The 21,675-nt window shown below is 30.2% G+C and overlaps 1 protein-coding gene across 1 annotated transcript; it reads left to right on the top strand.

Annotated features, from left to right (window-relative positions):
* Window positions 1-7,034: 7,034 nt before the first annotated feature.
* LOC130901802 (uncharacterized) lies at window positions 7,035-19,356 on the top strand. Its single transcript, XM_057813407.1, has one exon. It carries the CDS (start codon window positions 7,467-7,469, stop codon window positions 10,137-10,139), a length of 2,673 nt encoding a protein of 890 aa, XP_057669390.1. The 5' UTR covers window positions 7,035-7,466; the 3' UTR covers window positions 10,140-19,356.
* The last annotated feature ends 2,319 nt before the right edge of the window (window positions 19,357-21,675 follow it).

Below are 21,675 nucleotides of genomic sequence, written 5' to 3'. Positions count from 1 at the left end.
CAATTTTAACTTCTAATTCTATAGAGCAAAGCATAGATATACAAAAACCATACATTTTGATGGAAAAAATTTCGCGATACGATAAGTAGAGCCCAAGATATCGAAAATCAAAGTTTGATCCACACACAAAGAATGCTGACTGTTACTCGTAGTTACTAACCGTCAGTCAATAACTAAAAATTCATTTCGACAAAATACCCCGCGCCGATTCACGCTATAGCATCAAATTTTTACCGAATTAATTTTCATACTCAGTTTTCAAAAAACAAAAATTGTAAAGACGGTCCTGGAAATTCTATTTTCCTTGCGTAAACACCAAGAGCGTCGGGAAGAGAATAGAGGGTTGGTTGGAAAATGTAGGAATTGTTTAATGAATGACCAACGGTCCCATACTAAATTTTCTAGTTATTTTTAAGGGAAATTTGGAAACTATTTATATATACAAATTATAATTAATATTTCTCACGAACCCGAATTAGGAAAAACACAAAGCTGTGTTTAGAAATGTCATAATGAAAAGGCATAAAAATAACTGAATAAATTTCTAACCTAATATACTTCTAAGTACTTCACTGTACTTTCCAATAGTTCACGTGTACGTACTTCACTAACGTGGTTACTGTCTATTCAAGTATGTATCACTTTTCACTCAAGTTCAAAAAGTTTTAAAACGTTTAAGCATGCCGAGACTGTATATTAATTATCGAAAAGTTGTAATATTTGTTAGAACAATTAATAGAACTGTCATTTGTCAAATATGTTTACGAAAACAATATTCGTATCACCATAGATCTGATATTTTTATATATTTCTATGATTATACTCTTTATAGAATATAATCGTTAATTAAACTATCAGTTCTCATAATTCGTCACATATATTTACGAAAACCATATTTCACATCACCATAGATTTAATATTCTTATGTTTTTCTATGGTTATAATCTATATAGGATATAATAATTAATTAAACAGTTATTTATCACAGTTCGTCTTATATTTTCTATCACCATAGATCTAATATTTTTATCTATTTCTATTGTGATAATCTGTGTTAACTACTGTTATATGTCAAAACAATATTTACCAGCAAAATAAATTATAATTAATTTTTGTCTTTTTATGATTGTAGTAAACTGGAATAGATATTTTAAGTAATTCAGGCTCTAATTTGAACTAATTGAAAGTACATGAATGATTGAAAAGCTCTATAAATATATATAGACGACGATATAAGTAAGGAATATCTTCTAAATAAGAATTGTACCGGGTGGACATATCTTAGGAACAGATTATAATTTGCTGACAGATTTCAGCAATTCAAAATCAACTCTAGCATTAATAGTAAATCCTATTGAAAAGGTTACCGACCCCTGTACCAGACGTTCGAAGAAAATTTTTTACTCAAACGGCAATTTTCAATATTTATGTCAATATTCTTACTATCTACATATTTGAACATAATCCTTTTCTAGAAACTTCTACTGTTTCACGTATTTCTTTTATGTGCAAAAATATCTGTTGACAAAAGTGAAAGTTCATGCTACAAACTGATAAATAACCGGATATGATTTGTATATAAAAACAGGTATCGTCGAAATAACAAAGGACGTATTTATAATAGACTTTATCTCGCAAAAGTACAATATTAAACTTTTTGGAAGGCATTTCTTTTATAAAATAACTTTTATTTATGACCTATTTTGTATATGAAGTATTAAAACTTGTAGCAAATTTTGTCGAACTTGCGTTTATACGAATTCCAGTTATAGTACAGTCAAATTATGTATCAGTTTTGACTTAAAACAACTAGACGCCATTTTGAAATGGTACCGGATCTTGGAGAGATTAGTGAATTGATAATTGAGGCGTCCATATTGAGTAGTACCTTTCAAGTAGATATATAAGAGTATTAATACGAAAAAATTTAAGTTAAATCCTCAGTATCCATTTGAATGTTTATTTTATATAAATGTTAATACGATTTATGAATTATTTAGACCATCTATGGATAGTAGAAAAAGTACTATTTATTCAACTCGATAAAATTTATGATTTAGGAGGTAAGAAAATTTTTTTATCGTTGTACATGGCAAAAAAAACGTAAAAAACCATAAACAAACATTCTGAAGAAAATTATCGTAAATTGTAATTATTTATTGAAAATACTTACAGTGGGTATTAAAACACAATCGAAGAGTACATTTTTGTTAAAGAATCGATTTTTTCTATCTCTAGATTGCGCAGTAAAAGTTATGAATTGTTGACCATTGGGCATGAGCCGCCCCTGGCCTTCAGATAGTAGTTATTTATACCTGTAAACACACTACGTCGACATACGTAATCATCCATTGAAAATTCATAATGCTCGAATATATAATTTAGAAAATATACTTGAATATGAGTTGGGTCGTATGAAAATAATATTTTTATCTATATACTTTATTATTTAGAATATAATAATTAATTAAACTGTCATTTGTCACAATTCGTCTCATATATTTACGAAAACAATATTTCGTATCACCATAGATCTAATATCTTTATGTATTTCTATGGTTATACTTTATATAGAATATAATAATTGATTAAACTGTCATTTGTCACAATTCGTATCAGATATTTACGTAAACAATATTTCGTATCACCATAGATCTAATATTTTTATCTATTTCTATGGTGATAATTCGTGTAAATTAACAACTACTGTTGTATGTCAAAATGATATTTACTACCACCATAAATCTAGTTAGATTTTGTCTTTCTATGATAATAATAATCTAGAATAAAGATTTTAGCAAGTTTTATGGAATTTGCGTTTATACGAGTTGTAGTACAGTCAAATTACGTATAAGTTTGAACTTAATAGTCAAAAAATGATTAAAAATTTCCTCAAGTCCTCTAATTATTTTTTGAAATAATAACTTAAATATCTTAAATTTTCGACTTGTATATAATTTGGAACCGATCGAATTGATACTTTGTACGCAAAATGTCTTTTCACATGAACGAGTCTAATTCCAATATCAAAATCACCGTAGCATGACGTAAGCCTAAATTTAAATTTTGGATGCAATGCAACATGCAATTTGTAAATCTGCAAGGACAAAGGTGCATTTACCTTTACGAAACGAAGATCTAGACGCCTTTGGATTAATGTTCATTCATTATACGTCACGGTTTAATGTGTTGTTCTCGAAAAAATTTCGATTTGACTTGAAAGAAGAATTCCGTAATGATTGCGAATCGTTAGAAGTTTATTAATGATTATTTTGTAATCAACATCTTCTAATTAACCCTCTGCATCGAAAATACGTGTATCCATATAATATTATACCGGGTATATCATATTTATCACACGATTCTTCATTGTATTCGGTTTTTCGACTATATCTCGTAAAGTATAAATATTTTCGAATTTTTAAAAAAAGATCCTTAAACAGGACGAAATTTACTAAAATAAAAGTTTCAATTCCCGAAACTGTACTTAGCAAATACCGGGTGGGCAACTAAGAAAGACCGTCGACCATATGTTTTGAAATATGGCAACACTTATGTGAATCTGTCAGATCTGACATTGACATTATACAGTTTGACGTTAATGGCGACGGTTTGTTGTCATACGAGTGTTATTTGATTTGTTTATAGATAGTTGAAACAGCAAATAAGTAAATAATCTTTCGTACTTAAAAGTGGACTTTAAGACTTTATAAATGAAATTATGAGGTGTAGAATTCAAAACTTTAACGCCTTTTGTCTTCTAACTTCAAGCGAACAAGATACCAGTATGACGCATAAGTTGTTTCTAGTGACATACTTTTTGTGTTGTCCTCGTATGTGCGATTGAAGACATAGAAATTGTTTTAATGTACTTTCACTTCAACCCACGTATTATTTATAATTAATAAACAAAATTTACATCATCTATGAACAATTTATATTGAAATTAATAATTTTTTTTAATAATTTTGAAAAACTTTTGTTTCTATTAATTAAACGGTTACGATTAGACTGGATCTTAGAAATCAAACAGTTTAAAGAGAGAAGGATCCACGGCCGAATTCGAAAATGCCTCGAGGATGCAATTAATGCATGCAGACAGAGTCTGGCTTGCAAAATAAAAAAAAAATTATCCGCCAAAATAAGTTCACAAGAGTTTATATTCAGCTTTGAAAAGTTTATCGCTCTCACCTTGACTTTGAAATCGTTTTTAAATTACGAAATATGTCATTATCCAATCACCCAGTATATTTTTAGTTGAATTAAACGATAATAATTTAGAAAAAAAGATTCTATTTAGTTTCTTTCGAAAAATTTTACCACATTTTCTTTTTAGTACTTTTTGTCTGGTTCCTGTATGCTATTTCTTCTTTGACTAGCTTCTTATTTCAATCTTTTTGATTAATTTATTCGTTGTTACTGTTAAACATCAACTTTCTTCAGTTAACATGATTTTTTTGCTAACTTTTGCTATAAAGTTGTATTTGTAACTATAATGTAAAAAAATCCAAAAATTTGACATTCTCGTATAAAAAGTTCTCTATCTCGGAAACCGTTCGAGATATCGATTTATTTCTGATACGAATCGATTAAGAAAACGTGTGTCTAAGTGATTTTTCATATTTTATTCCTTCACTTCCATATTTGCTAGAAATATACAGGGTGAAAGCTGAAGTCAATGTTTTTTTGAAAAATAACACTGTATAAATTTATAGTATCTACAGTTTTGAACTGGCAACGTTGTAATATAAAAAAAAACGAAAAGGAACGTCGATTTTATCAGAAAAAAAATACAATAGCCTTCTCGTGTTTATACAAAGCGAATTATATGAGATAAAGTTAAAAAACCAAAATTATGTTTTCAAAAGGGACTTTTTTGCTGTGAAAATGGAAAAAAATGTTTCAGATTCGTCAAAATGTCATTGAATTATTGAAAATGATACCGCTTGCTCGAAATAATACTATTAAATGCGAAAAATTGATGAAAATTCACTAAAATTGGATTTCGTGTAAAACTGTAAATTCAAAAAAATTTGACATGTCGGTATAAAAAGTTCTATATTTCCGAAACCATCCGAGATATCGATATATTTCTGATACGAATCGATTAAGAAAACGTGTGTCTAAGTGATTTTTCATATTTTATTCCTTCACTTCCATATTTGCTAGAAATATACAGGGTGAAAGCTGAAGTCAATGTTTTTTTGAAAAATAACACTGTATAAATTTATAGTATCTACAGTTTTGAACTGGCAACGTTGTAATATAAAAAAAAACGAAAAGGAACGTCGATTTTATCAGAAAAAAAATACAATAGCCTTCTCGTGTTTATACAAAGCGAATTATATGAGATAAAGTTAAAAAACCAAAATTATGTTTTCAAAAGGGACTTTTTTGCTGTGAAAATGGAAAAAAATGTTTCAGATTCGTCAAAATGTCATTGAATTATTGAAAATGATACCGCTTGCTCGAAATAATACTATTAAATGCGAAAAATTGATGAAAATTCACTAAAATTGGATTTCGTGTAAAACTGTAAATTCAAAAAAATTTGACATGTCGGTATAAAAAGTTCTATATTTCCGAAACCATCCGAGATATCGATATATTTCTGATACGAATCGATTAAGAAAACGTGTGTCTAAGTGATTTTTCATATTTTATTCCTTCACTTCCATATTTGCTAGAAATATACAGGGTGAAAGCTGAAGTCAATGTTTTTTTGAAAAATAACACTGTATAAATTTATAGTATCTACAGTTTTGAACTGGCAACGTTGTAATATAAAAAAAAACGAAAAGGAACGTCGATTTTATCAGAAAAAAAATACAATAGCCTTCTCGTGTTTATACAAAGCGAATTATATGAGATAAAGTTAAAAAACAAAAATGAATTTTTCAAAAGGGACCCTTTTGCTCTGAAAATGGAAAAAAATGTTTCAGATTCGTCAAAATGTCATTGAATTATTGAAAATGATACCGCTTGCTCGAAATAATACTATTAAATGCGAAAAATTGATGAAAATTCACTAAAATTGGATTTCGTGTAAAACTGTAAATTCAAAAAAATTTCGACATGTCGGTATAAAAAGTTCTATATTTCCGAAACCATTCGAGATATTGATTTATTTTTGGTACGAATCGATTAAGAAAACATTTTTCTAAGTAATTTTTCATATTTTATTCCTATACTTTCATATTTGTGAGAAATATACAGGATAAAAGTTGAAGTCAATGTTTTTTTAAAAAATAACACTGTATAATTTTATAGTATCTACAGTTTTGAACTGGCAACGTTGTAATATAAAAAAAAACGAAAAGGAACGTCGATTTTATCATAAAAAAAATACAACTGCTTTCACGTGTTTATACAAAGCGAATTATATGAGATAAAGTTAAAAAACAAAAATGAATTTTTCAAAAGGGACCCTTTTGCTCTGAAAATGGAAAAAAATGTTTCAGATTCGTCAAAATGTCATTGAATTATCGAAAATGATGAATTTAATAGGCGAAAAATTTAGGAAAACTGTCGAAAATTCGATACCCAGGGAAAGTATACGTTTGACTCGAAAACTAATATAATACTTTAGCTATAGAGGTGTATTTTCAGCTATTAATCACAAAAAAACTCAAAAATTCATTATCTTAAACCGATTTCATACGAAAATCGAGATAATTCATCACCCATTCCATGACATCGACGTTGTACACTTTTTAGGACACGCTGTATACAAATACACGTTTGAAAACTAGCATAATTAAATCTAGTGACGAATAACGATTGAAACGAATAAAAAAAAAGTTTTATTTTTGTTGTGTTTGGTAGTAAGCAAGGCGAAATGCTGGCAGAAGCAAAAACATAATCCGAAACTCAAATGTGTGTTCAAAAATGCAGCATCTTACCCCCCACTAGCCCGAACGCATTAAAGCCGGCTACGCCATTGGCCGAAAACGTCTCGGCCGGCCTATGCGATACTCGCAAAACTACGCACTTGGACCACCGAATTTCGTCAAGAGACACCGGCCCGTATCAGTATAAAGTCGAATTTGGCGACGACAACAACGCTTAGACCGAAGCGAACGTTGTAACAAAATTACGGAGTTTGAAAAAGTTTTTTTTTGTTTTTTCGGCGATTCGTTGTCGTTCAGTTTTTTTTTTATATTGAATATGACGTCGCGCGTTGGACTTTCGCGTACGGAGTGTCGCGAAAATAAATAATAATGGGCTAAAGAGACATGTCGACAGTTTTTTTTTTTTTTAATTTATTTATTTTGTAATTTACCGAGTGCTATGCTAATTTCAAACGAAAGCGGTTTGTACTATTACATTTTGAACGTTATGCCACCCGGACCGAACGAAAATTGAAATGTTATGATATTTAAAAAGTGACTATCGTATTTTTTGTTTTTAAAAAACTTTTTATTTTGTGTTTCGAATCGATATAAAAACTGTTTTTCAATCGTGCCATGGCAAATAGCAGCAGCGGTGTCACACCACAACAATATCTACAACAGATGAATAGTCCTTTCCATTGTAAGGAATGTGGAATTTCCCTCAATTCGGCCGAATCCTTGGAAGTGCATCTGCAGTACCACAAAGAGAATTTGCTAAAAAATTGGGCGGTACAAGCTCAATCGTCCACATCGACGAATCCCGAAGAAACCAACAACAACAACAACTCCAAAAACAACATATCTAAACGTGAGTTAAATCCAAATAATACCATAGCCGCCGCCGCCGATAGTTCAGATTCAATGCAAAAAAAGAGTCCGGATTATAGTAGGGCCACCCCCGAAACGGTTTTCGGCCATCCCCCAACTCCTCAAAGTTACCAAAGCGCTTCGTCACCTTATCAAGAAAATTCCAGTTTCCCGACGAATTTCCAAAATTATCCGATAAAAATCGAAAGACATTCGCCGACCAATCAATTTTATTCCAATTACCCCGAACAATATTTCTCATTAGATCATCCAAACCAACAATTCAATCAAGAATCTTTCGTCCATAAAACCCCTTACAGATACCACCCTTACAACCAAACTCAAAACAGTCCTTACGACAGGCAGGCACAGGTACCGTCTTCGAGTCCCGCCTATCCGCCGCAACCGACCCCGTCCCCCAGCCCCAAACAATGCGATAAGTGCGGATACGTGTGCGACTCCGCTACCCAACTAATAGAACATTTGAATATCGCGCACCCCGCGACGCCCGCGGTCGCACCGCACCTCGCACCTTATCACCAAACCAACCAACAACATTTCATGTTCGAGCACGTCGTTATCAAACAAGAGGATCCGACTCAGAGCGAAATTTTGGATTTGGATTCGCACAAAGTCGTCCACAACGTTTATAACGAAGACGAAAAACGTCAAAACGGCGATCCGAATCCGCATTCGGTATCGGCGATGTTGAATTCGTGGCCTTCGCCGCAACAAAGGTTATTTACACAAAATATTCCAGAACAACAACAACAACAACAAAAATTATTTCCGCCACATCAAGAATTTATCGGTAATAACGTAACGACGACGACGACGACGACGAATCAAGAAGGTTTAAATCAAAATTACCGACCGTTCGAACAAATGACGTCTCCGACGAATAATTCGGTTATTTCTAGTACTCAATTACCGACGAATGCGATACCACAACCGACTCCGGTAGGTAAAGGAGCCAATTGGAAATCGAACGAAGCCAGAAGACCCAAAACATACAATTGTACGGCTTGTAATAAATGGTTCACGAGTTCGGGACATTTGAAAAGACATTACAATACAACTTTACATAAAAACGCGGTTAAATCGAGCGGACAACCGGATCCGGCCGGTTTACCCATCAGCGCCCATCATCATCCGACCAGAGAAACGTCTTCCAAACAAGAAGAACGTCCGCAATCGAGTAATTCGGGAGACGAAGTACGCAACGAAGACGCCACCCAATACGATAGATTAGGTACGATAAGCGGTTTGAACGTTCCTTACGATAGACAACCGTCGGCGGCGCCCAATATACATTCCCCGATGGGATCTCCGATGCAGCAGCAACATCCCAGTCCGCATATATCGAACGGTAGTCCCCCAAACGGGGATGCAGGTCCCTCAACCAACAACCTGGGGGGCCTGCTAACGCTGACCACTCCTTCAATCAGTACGCCTCATGGGGGGTTCAATATACCGGCCCAACATATGATGTCGATGGACAACAACAACCAATACCAGATGTACCCAAACGAGCTTGCCCCCCACGTTATGCCGGCTATGGTTATCACCACCAACAACCACAATATTACTGGTGAATACCAGTTTAGTTTTCAACAACGCATAGTCGAAAATAATCAACCGTTGCCGAGTTTCGCGCAAATCCAAGCGCACAGATTCAACAACGGTTACGAATCAGCTAACGTGGGGGGCAGGGAGTCGGCGACGGCTCCTCTAACCAATTACTACGAAACGAATTTACCCGATGAAACGATTTTATATAAAAACGACGAACTCACCGTCATAACGCAAAACGATTCGTCCCCCAAGACGCAAGAATACATTTTGGGTTATTCCCCGAACGAGCGAATCCAAGAAGAAGATTTGAGCATGATATCCATGACGTCGGAAAACGAATCGAAGATAATGGAAGAAAATAAGATGCAGATAATGGACGATATCAAATTGAGATTGGAGGCCCAGCCGAAATCGCCGGAGAAGGCCCACACCAAAAGGGATTACGAAGAAAACACCACCGGCATCCATTTGATAACGTCTACCACAAGTAAACCGGGTTTGCACAAATGTTACGATTGCGACAAGATTTTTAATAAGGCCTGTTATCTGACGCAACACAACAAGACGTTCCACAGCGGCGATAAACCTTTTAAATGTACGAGGTGCGGTAAAAGATTTTCGTGCGAAATTACTTACCAGGAACATCTGACCAAACACGCCGGCGACAAACCCCACAAGTGCGAGTTGTGTCCGAAGCAATTTAATCACAAAACCGATCTCAGGAGGCATATGTGTTTGCATACGGGGCAAAAACCGTACGCTTGCGAAACTTGCGGTAAGGGTTTCATCAGGAAGGACCACATGATGAAGCACTGCGAGACGCACGTCAGGAAAACGCAGTCCAAATTAATGGCGATACGTTGACGCACTTTGCGTACTTTCAAAATGATTTTTTTTTTAACTAAATGTGAAATGAATTGGAAGGAAAAAAGATTTTGTAAATATTTTATTCGGGAAACGAAAATATTGCTTATTTTCGAACGAATTTTTTTCGAAAATACGCATTGGTGAATTCGCTCGCGTATTTTTAAAAAAAAAAATGTATTCGCCGGGGTTGTTGCGTGTGGATATTTTTTGAAAATTCGCGAGCTCCGCTACCCCTAAATGTTAACAAATAAAAATTGCTCAAACTTTATTTTATAGTGTCCGATGAGAAATCAATATTCAAAACAGCAATACCTCAGATTCTCAGTTATTCGAATATATATAGAGATAAAAAATGTATTTATATCAGATTTTATTGAAAATTGGATGTACAAACTTTACCGTCGTGTATAAAGTTTAATAATTTTCATTTTAATTTAATCAAATTTAAATCTCGTTATTTCCGATACTTCCGAAACACCCCCCGTATATATCTAACCGATTTCGAAATTTTTTTTTATAAAAATAAGAGATAACGAGATGGTAATGAAGTGACTAGTGATTATACAGGGTGAAATTTAAAAATAAAGCTACTTTTTCGAAATTTTCTTTTGTACTAAAATAATTTTTTTTATTTGTGGAAAATCTAGTAGGAATTTTGAAAAATTGGCTGTACCAGCTCGGATAGAATATTAGTAGCATACAGGTTTTCCAAGGATAAAATCGTAAAAATTACAAACAATATTTCAAAACTTTTTTTTGGTTTTTTCCGATATTTTTTTAATTACGATTTTTTTTAAACAACCCCCGTATATATCTAACCGATTTCGAAATTTTTTTTTTTATAAAAATAAGAGATAACGAGATGGTAATGAATTAATGAAATAATTGGTGATTATACAGGGTGGAATATAAAAATATAGCTACTTTTTCGAAATTTTCTTTTGTACTAAAATAATTTTTTTATTTAAAGAAAATCTAGTAGGAATTTTGAAAAATTGGCTGAACCAGCTCGGATAGAATATTAGTTGTATACAGGTTTTCCAAGGATAAAATCGTAAAAAGTACAAGCAACATTTCAAAATTTTATTTTGTTATTTCCGATATTTTTTTATTTACGATTTTTTTAAACACCCCCCGTATATATCTAACCGATTTCGAAATTTTTTTTTATAAAAATGAGAGATAACGAGATGGTAATGAATTGATGAAATAACTAGTGATTATACAGGGTGAAATTTAAAAATAAAGTTACTTTTTCGAAATTTTCTTTTTTACTAAAATAATTTTTTTATTTGTGGAAAATCTTGTAGGAATTTTGAAAAATTGGCTGAACCAGCTCGGATAGAATATTAGTTGTATACAGGTTTTCCAAGGATAAAATCGTAAAAAGTACAAGCAACATTTCAAAATTTTATTTTGTTATTTCCGATATTTTTTTATTTACGATTTTTTTAAACACCCCCCGTATATATCTAACCGATTTCGAAATTTTTTTTTATAAAAATGAGAGATAACGAGATGGTAATGAATTGATGAAATAACTAGTGATTATACAGGGTGAAATTTAAAAATAAAGTTACTTTTTCGAAATTTTCTTTTTTACTAAAATAATTTTTTTATTTGTGGAAAATCTTGTAGGAATTTTGAAAAATTGGCTGAACCAGCTCGGATAGAATATTAGTTGTATACAGGTTTTCCAAGGATAAAATCGTAAAAAGTACAAGCAACATTTCAAAATTTTATTTTGTTATTTCCGATATTTTTTTATTTACGATTTTTTTAAACACCCCCCGTATATATCTAACCGATTTCGAAATTTTTTTTTATAAAAATGAGAGATAACGAGATGGTAATGAATTGATGAAATAACTAGTGATTATACAGGGTGAAATTTAAAAATAAAGTTACTTTTTCGAAATTTTCTTTTTTACTAAAATAATTTTTTTATTTGTGGAAAATCTTGTAGGAATTTTGAAAAATTGGCTGAACCAGCTCGGATAGAATATTAGTTGTATACAGGTTTTCCAAGGATAAAATCGTAAAAAGTACAAGCAACATTTCAAAATTTTATTTTGTTATTTCCGATATTTTTTTATTTACGATTTTTTTAAACACCCCCCGTATATATCTAACCGATTTCGAAATTTTTTTTTATAAAAATGAGAGATAACGAGATGGTAATGAATTGATGAAATAACTAGTGATTATACAGGGTGAAATTTAAAAATAAAGTTACTTTTTCGAAATTTTCTTTTTTACTAAAATAATTTTTTTATTTGTGGAAAATCTTGTAGGAATTTTGAAAAATTGGCTGAACCAGCTCGGATAGAATATTAGTTGTATACAGGTTTTCCAAGGATAAAATCGTAAAAAGTACAAGCAACATTTCAAAATTTTATTTTGTTATTTCCGATATTTTTTTATTTACGATTTTTTTAAACACCCCCCGTATATATCTAACCGATTTCGAAATTTTTTTTTATAAAAATGAGAGATAACGAGATGGTAATGAATTGATGAAATAACTAGTGATTATACAGGGTGAAATTTAAAAATAAAGTTACTTTTTCGAAATTTTCTTTTTTACTAAAATAATTTTTTTATTTGTGGAAAATCTTGTAGGAATTTTGAAAAATTGGCTGAACCAGCTCGGATAGAATATTAGTTGTATACAGGTTTTCCAAGGATAAAATCGTAAAAAGTACAAGCAACATTTCAAAATTTTATTTTGTTATTTCCGATATTTTTTTATTTACGATTTTTTTAAACACCCCCCGTATATATCTAACCGATTTCGAAATTTTTTTTTATAAAAATGAGAGATAACGAGATGGTAATGAATTGATGAAATAACTAGTGATTATACAGGGTGAAATTTAAAAATAAAGTTACTTTTTCGAAATTTTCTTTTTTACTAAAATAATTTTTTTATTTGTGGAAAATCTTGTAGGAATTTTGAAAAATTGGCTGAACCAGCTCGGATAGAATATTAGTTGTATACAGGTTTTCCAAGGATAAAATCGTAAAAAGTACAAGCAACATTTCAAAATTTTATTTTGTTATTTCCGATATTTTTTTATTTACGATTTTTTTAAACACCCCCCGTATATATCTAACCGATTTCGAAATTTTTTTTTATAAAAATGAGAGATAACGAGATGGTAATGAATTGATGAAATAACTAGTGATTATACAGGGTGAAATTTAAAAATAAAGTTACTTTTTCGAAATTTTCTTTTTTACTAAAATAATTTTTTTATTTGTGGAAAATCTTGTAGGAATTTTGAAAAATTGGCTGAACCAGCTCGGATAGAATATTAGTTGTATACAGGTTTTCCAAGGATAAAATCGTAAAAAGTACAAGCAACATTTCAAAATTTTATTTTGTTATTTCCGATATTTTTTTATTTACGATTTTTTTAAACACCCCCCGTATATATCTAACCGATTTCGAAATTTTTTTTTATAAAAATGAGAGATAACGAGATGGTAATGAATTGATGAAATAACTAGTGATTATACAGGGTGAAATTTAAAAATAAAGTTACTTTTTCGAAATTTTCTTTTGTACTAAAATAATATTTTTATTTAAAGAAAATCTAGTAGGAATTTTGAAAAATTGGCTGAACCAGTTCGGATAGAATATTAGTTGTATACAGGTTTTCCAAGGATAAAATCGTAAAAAGTACAAGCAACATTTCAAAATTTTATTTCGTTATTTCCGATATTTTTTTATTTACGATTTTTTTAAACACCCCCCGTATATATCTAACCGATTTCGAAATTTTTTTTTATAAAAATAAGAGATAACGAGATGTTAATGAATTGATGAAATAACTAGTGATTATACAGGGTGAAATTTAAAAATAAAGTTACTTTTTCGAAATTTTCTTTTGTACTAAAATAATTTTTTTATTTAAAGAAAATCTAGTAGGAATTTTGAAAAATTGGCTGTACCAGCTCGGATAGAATATTAGTAGCATACAGGTTTTCCAAGGATAAAATCGTAAAAAGTACAAGCAACATTTCAAAATTTTTTTTCGTTATTTCCGATATTTTTTTATTTACGATTTTTTTAAACACCCCCCGTATATATCTAACCGATTTCGAAATTTTTTTTTATAAAAATAAGAGATAACGAGATGTTAATGAATTGATGAAATAACTAGTGATTATACAGGGTGAAATTTAAAAATAAAGCTACTTTTTCGAAATTTTCTTTTGTACTAAAATAATTTTTTTATTTGTGGAAAATCTAGTAGGAATTTTGAAAAATTGGCTGTACCAGCTCGGATAGAATATTAGTTGTATACAAGTTTTCCAAGGATAAAATCGTAAAAAGTACAAACAATATTTCAAAACTTTTTTTTGGTTTTTTCCGATATTTTTTTAATTACGATTTTTTTTAAACACCCCCCGTATATATCTAACCGATTTCGAAATTTTTTTTTATAAAAATAAGAGATAACGAGATGTTAATGAATTGATGAAATAACTAGTGATTATACAGGGTGAAATTTAAAAATAAAGCTACTTTTTCGAAATTTTCTTTTGTACTAAAATAATTTTTTTATTTGTGGAAAATCTAGTAGGAATTTTGAAAAATTGGCTGTACCAGCTCGGATAGAATATTAGTAGCATACAGGTTTTCCAAGGATAAAATCGTAAAAAGTACAAGCAACATTTCAAAATTTTTTTTCGTTATTTCCGATATTTTTTTATTTACGATTTTTTTAAACACCCCCCGTATATATCTAACCGATTTCGAAATTTTTTTTTATAAAAATAAGAGATAACGAGATGTTAATGAATTGATGAAATAACTAGTGATTATACAGGGTGAAATTTAAAAATAAAGCTACTTTTTCGAAATTTTCTTTTGTACTAAAATAATTTTTTTATTTGTGGAAAATCTAGTAGGAATTTTGAAAAATTGGCTGTACCAGCTCGGATAGAATATTAGTTGTATACAAGTTTTCCAAGGATAAAATCGTAAAAAGTACAAACAATATTTCAAAACTTTTTTTTGGTTTTTTCCGATATTTTTTTAATTACGATTTTTTTTAAACACCCCCCGTATATATCTAACCGATTTCGAAATTTTTTTTTATAAAAATAAGAGATAACGAGATGTTAATGAATTGATGAAATAACTAGTGATTATACAGGGTGAAATTTAAAAATAAAGCTACTTTTTCGAAATTTTCTTTTGTACTAAAATAATTTTTTTATTTGTGGAAAATCTAGTAGGAATTTTGAAAAATTGGCTGTACCAGCTCGGATAGAATATTAGTTGTATACAAGTTTTCCAAGGATAAAATCGTAAAAAGTACAAACAATATTTCAAAACTTTTTTTTGGTTTTTTCCGATATTTTTTTAATTACGATTTTTTTTAAACACCCCCCGTATATATCTAACCGATTTCGAAATTTTTTTTATAAAAATAAGAGATAACGAGATGGTAATGAATTGATGAAATAACTAGTGATTATACAGGGTGAAATTTAAAAATAAAGCTACTTTTTCGAAATTTTCTTTTGTACTAAAATAATTTTTTTATTTGTGGAAAATCTAGTAGGAATTTTGAAAAATTGGCTGTACCAGCTCGGATAGAATATTAGTAGCATACAAGTTTTCCAAGGATAAAATCGTAAAAAGTACAAGCAACATTTCAAAATTTTTTTTCGTTATTTCCGATATTTTTTTATTTACGATTTTTTTAAACACCCCCCGTATATATCTAACCGATTTCGAATTTTTTTTTATAAAAATGAGAGATAACGAGATGTTAATGAATTGATGAAATAACTAGTGATTATACAGGGTGAAATTTAAAAATAAAGTTACTTTTTCGAAATTTTCTTTTGTACTAAAATAATTTTTTTATTTAAAGAAAATCTAGTAGGAATTTTGAAAAATTGGCTGTGCCAGCTCGGATAGAATATTAGTTGTATACAAGTTTTCCAAGGATAAAATCGTAAAAAGTACAAGCAACATTTCAAAATTTTTTTTTGGTTTTTTCCGATATTTTTTTAATTACGATTTTTTTTAAACACCCTCCGTATATATCTAACCGATTTCGAAATTTTTTTTATAAAAATAAGAGATAACGAGATGGTAATGAATTGATGAAATAACTAGTGATTATACAGGGTGGAATATAAAAATAAAGCTACTTTTTCGAAATTTTGTATACAGGTTTTCCAAGGATAAAATCGTAAAAAGTACAAGCAACATTTCAAAATTTTATTTTCGAAATTATTTAATATTCGGTTCGAACTATTAAATTTTACCTTGTACCAACAAAAAGTAATAATAATTGCAATAATAACGACGCAAATATTTTGATATTTCTTTCTTTTTTTCTACAAAATGTAATAAATACAAATTTTGAGTGATTCTGTATATATATATATCTTGATCGTTAACGTTTAGATAAATGATTTTTCCATATGACAAAGCTACCTCATTTTTTCAAATGTCTATGTGCCAATCTCAAACTTACGTTCCGTACCCTCAAAAGGGGGTATAAATATTTAGACAATTTCAATACGTGCCAAAACCTTGCTGTGTTTTTATTTTGTAATAAAACGACTTTTTGCCCCACCGGGTATATCTATGTATACATAAAGGATGTCTTCGGAACGATATCAGAATTAAATATATATATAAATGTATCTGTATTTATTTTTTTTTAATTTTCTTCGTGTTTTTAAATTAAATTGACGCAATCAATTCAGGATTTTTCGTATCAAAAGTTTTCATTGGAAATGTGCGTAAATTATTTCGAAAATTAGTTTTGAAATTCATAGGGAAAGTTTTAAAAAACTAAACGCCAAATTGGCAGGCAATTTCGACAATTCGGAAATATATTTTAGGTTAGTACGATAAATACGAGGTTTGACTTGAAAGTTTCCGAGCTAAAAATACAAAAAGACATTTTTTTCTCGTAATTCTCGATAAATTCAACTTTTAGGCGTAAATACTTGTTCCAGCATGCTTTAACCTTTTCGCAAGTGGATCTTTGAGGTTAAGAAACATGAAATAGACGTAAATCTGGTAAATACAGTGGATCACCAACGAATTAAATCTTTGTTTTCAAATTCGATCGATTTTTTTGCATTTTCTGGCTTTTTCTTATCCATTAATGATGTCTTTGATGATTTTTTTATCATTTCTGTCAACCAAATCGTCTATTTCACCATTTGTAATCCTCTTAATTGACTTTTTTCCCTTTCTAGATCCCGATTGCATTCATAACCTATAAATTGACGCAAAAATCCGCCTCCTAGGACTTAAACTGCGTTAAAATCAAAAAAAATGTTAATTCCAATACGATTTAAGTTCAAAATCGATGTTTTTTGCAGTTTTTTGTTGTCCAAAAAGCTCGTCGTAATTAAAACTAATTTAGTACGACACATACCGGGTTTGACTTGAAAGTTTGTGGAACTTTTTGAGGTTAAGAAACATGAAATAGACATAAATCTGGTAAATACTGTGGATCGTCAACCAATTCTTACTTTGTTTTCAAATTCGATCGATTTTTTTGCATTTTCTGGCTTTCTCTTATCCATTAATGATGTCTTTGATGATTTTTTTATCATTTCTGTCAACTAAATCGTCTATTTCACCATTTGTAATCCTCTGGATTGACTTTTTTACCTTTCTAGATTCTGGTTGCATTCATAACCTATAAATTGACACAAAAAACGCCTCCTATGACGTAAACGGCGTTAAAATCAAAAAAATGTTAATTCCAATACGATTTAAGTTCAAAATCGATGTTTTTTGCAGTTTTTTGTTGTCCAAAAAGCTCGTCGTAATAAAAAATAATTTAGTACGACACATACCGGGTTTGACTTGCAAGTTTGTGGAACTTTTTGAGGTTAAGAAACATGAAATAGACGTAAATCTGGTCAATACTGTGGATCTTCAACCAATTCTTACTTTCTTTTCAAATTCGATCGATTTTTTTGCATTTTCTGGCTTTCTCTTACCCATTAATGATGTCTTTGATGATTTTTTTATCATTTCTGTCAACCAAATCGTCTATTTCACCATTTGTAATCCTCTTAATTGACTTTTTTCCCTTTCTAGATCCCGATTGCATTCATAACCTATAAATTGACGCAAACATCCACCTCCTATGACTTAAACGGCGTTAAAATCAAAAAAATCTTCATTCCAATGCGATTTATGTTCAAAATCGATGGTTTTTACAGTTATTTGTTGTCCAAAAAGCTCGTCGTAAGTCCAGTTTCCCAAATTTTTCGTAACGATGCTATACACATAAAAAAACAAAATTTATTGACATTTTCAGAAAAATATCGACAACGATTCCCATCATAATATTTTTAAACAAAAAATTTGAATCTAAAATAGGTGAAATTTGTTGAAAAAACTTGGAAACTTCAAGTACAATCCTGGTATATTTTAAATTTATGTAAATTTTGTAAAATGATTATTTTATTAATATTGTACATTATATAATTATAATTTATTTTTTTTTAAATATAAAGTTTCTGATGAATCGATTTTCAAGACGTCCTTTATATTTAGTGCAATTTATCTATTTTTGGCATCAATCTAAAAAGATATTTTTAAATTAGACAAGTTACCAATGTTTGGTTTACAAATTGAAGCAATTCTCAAAAAATATAAAATTAAAAAAGGGGACACGTAAAAACTCCCATCCATCCATCCAATTTTAATTATTTAAAAATACGTAAAAACGTTTAAATTTTGTAACAAATATTTTATTTTAAATTGATGTTGTTTCTCACTATTTTTTATATTAAAAAATGTTTATTGTTAATTGTTTCAATTTGTAGCAATTGTTTCGTTATGTGAATGTGAATTTAATGTTATGTTCAAAATATTGGACAACTTTTTGCTGTGGTTTTTTGGACATTTTATACCATTTTGTTAATAATGCATATAGTCAACAAAAAAAAGTGTCTGGCATACCAAAGGACCGATTATGACGCGTGAACATACGATTTTTCCGTAATTACCGAAATTGAAAAATAAATTTTGAAAAATGAATAATTGGTTCTTTGTTTTACCTCACATATTTGTATTATTTGTTTAAGACTGATTATATGTAGTAATTTGATTTTTGATAATTGTGTAAATTTAATTTCCAAAATATATGGTTCTTTTTTAAGTTTTTGAATGTTTTGTTAACTTCGATTCCCAAATTCAAAAATAAATATAGATACTTATTATTAAAAACGTGTTTTTTTTTACTATCATAAATCACCCGAGCTGATACACTACGAGGGATGCCCTCAAATTATTACGAAATGCCAGAAAACATGATTTGATTTCAATTGGCAAGTGATTGTGCACTTTTTCGCACTCTAAACTATTGAGCCGTTAACTAAGGAGTTATTGAATTTCATAAATTTTTGGCTACATTACAAAAAATATAAAAACAAATATCAGTAATTGATTTTCAAAAATTCTCCATTAGGGGCCATCTATAAATTACGTCACACGTTAAGGAAGGGGAAGGGAGTTACGACATTGTGTGACAAAGTTACAACAAACAGTTACAACTGTATTTATGTTAGTTTTTTAGTTTTTACAAGGTTTTGTCTACAAATTGTGACATTTTTTTATAGAACTGACATCTGTCAAATAAATTCTGTCATAAAACTGATCAAAAACCGCCGTTGAGTTTGATATTGTTTCCTATAGATTTTTGGATGCTGAATTCAAGACAACTTTCATTTTGTGGTAAATCCCGCCACATCCCGATGTATTTTGAGGTTAAACTTGTGTTTTAGTTGCGCCATTTTAAGTTTCAAAAACCGCCACAGCCAAATCGACCAATAGGAACGTCTAGTTTCCTCAGGTGATTACCCACGATTCTCTGCGAGCTTTTCGCTTTATTTTCCAAAGATTATTCTATTTTTGAGCCAGAAAAGTATGAAAAAGTTCTAGAGAAACATGTCCTGGTTAAAAACTGCAAGTCTGAAACTGAAAAAGTACAAAAAAAAACGATTTTTTGGCACTTCAAGTAGAATCAATCAAAAATGTTTATACTGGAAAAAAACAAAAAGGAAAAAAATAACATTTTGGTTCAGTGTAAAGTTTTTTAAAGAACTGACATCTGTCAAATAAAATCTGTCATAAAACTGATCAAAAACCGCCATATTTTTTGATTGAGTTTGATATTGTTTCTTATAGATTTTTGGATGCTGAATTCAAGACAACTTTTGTTTTGTGGTAAATCCCACCACATCCCGATGTATTTTGAGGTTAAACTTGTGTTTTAGTTGCGCCATTTTAAGTTTCAAAAACCGCCAAAGCCAAATCGACCAATAGGAACGTCTAGTTTCCTCAGGTGATTACCCACGATTCTCTGCGAGCTTTTCGCTTTATTTTCCAAAGATTATTCTATTTTTAAGCCAGAAAAGTATGAAAAAGTTCTAGAGAAACATGTCCTGGTTGAAAACTGCGAGTCTGAAACTGAAAAAGTACAAAAAAACCGATTTTTTGGCACTTCAAGTCGAATCAATCAAAAATGTTTATACTGGAAAAAAACAAAAAGGAAAAAATAAACATTTTGGTTCTGTGTAAAGTTTTTTATAGAACTGACATCTGTCAAGTAAAATCTGTCATAAAACTAAAGCTCAATTCGTATATAATTCTATCAGTATCTTTTGTTTTGTTAATTTCTTCGATCAATATAATTAATTAATCGTTTTTTTTTTGTTTTGGAACTGTTTTAATTCAATAATTTCTAAATAAATTTGAAAAATATGTCACATTATAAAGGGGGGAGATCCACAAATATGCTAAACCGTGATAACAACCCCTCAAGATCAACTGGAGGCTTTGGTAAAGGCTTGGTTCATAAAATTGCTCCCAAAGGCAAAAATATTAATTCGTAGTCGATAGATCACTTCGCAAACGTGAATAATATCTAAAAATATTTTTAAAAAATTACAAATTCTGTTTCTAAATTCTTCGACATCATTAATTGTCGGTAGTTTATTTTTAATCGCTTCATCTGCATATAATTTCTTCTCGAGAATCCGCTGGAGTTGAATCCACGTCGAAAGTTATAGAAAATGACTAAAATCGATGTTTTAATTATTTCTAATGAAAGTTCACCATGAAAAACGTCAAACTTTGGAATGTCAGACACAAGATTTGTAGCAACCCTCGTAGAAAACTGTTTGGACTGGTTAGAAGACTCTGTATCGAAGATTAAATATCAGGACGAATTTTATTTTAATTTCAAGAGTTTAGTTTTATTTTTTCATTGTACGGATAAAATCCAAAACGACATGAATGGAATCGAGTATCGCGTACCACCTGCTTTTTCATTCCACCATTTCCTTTCATAAATCAGTACCTTCGATACGTCAAATACCCACCATCCTCAGGTACCCACAGTTTAAATCTGATAATTGCTTTTTTCATTATAAGAAAAAACTACTGATTGCGGTATACGATGCAAAAAATTTCGTGGGTTAAAATATAACAAAGTAAAAATGAAATTAGTCAGTCTAATAATCT

Source organism: Diorhabda carinulata, chromosome X, assembly GCF_026250575.1.
Source record: "Diorhabda carinulata isolate Delta chromosome X, icDioCari1.1, whole genome shotgun sequence".
NCBI classification, from domain to species: domain Eukaryota; kingdom Metazoa; phylum Arthropoda; class Insecta; order Coleoptera; family Chrysomelidae; genus Diorhabda; species Diorhabda carinulata.
The sequence above is the reverse complement of the archived record's forward strand: the minus strand, read 5'-3'. Positions and strand labels throughout refer to the sequence as shown.

What these genes read in the sequence shown, in the direction of transcription:
- LOC130901802 (XM_057813407.1), top strand. Translation starts at nt 7,467, where the DNA reads ATGGCAAATAGCAGCAGCGGTGTCACACCACAACAATATCTACAACAG.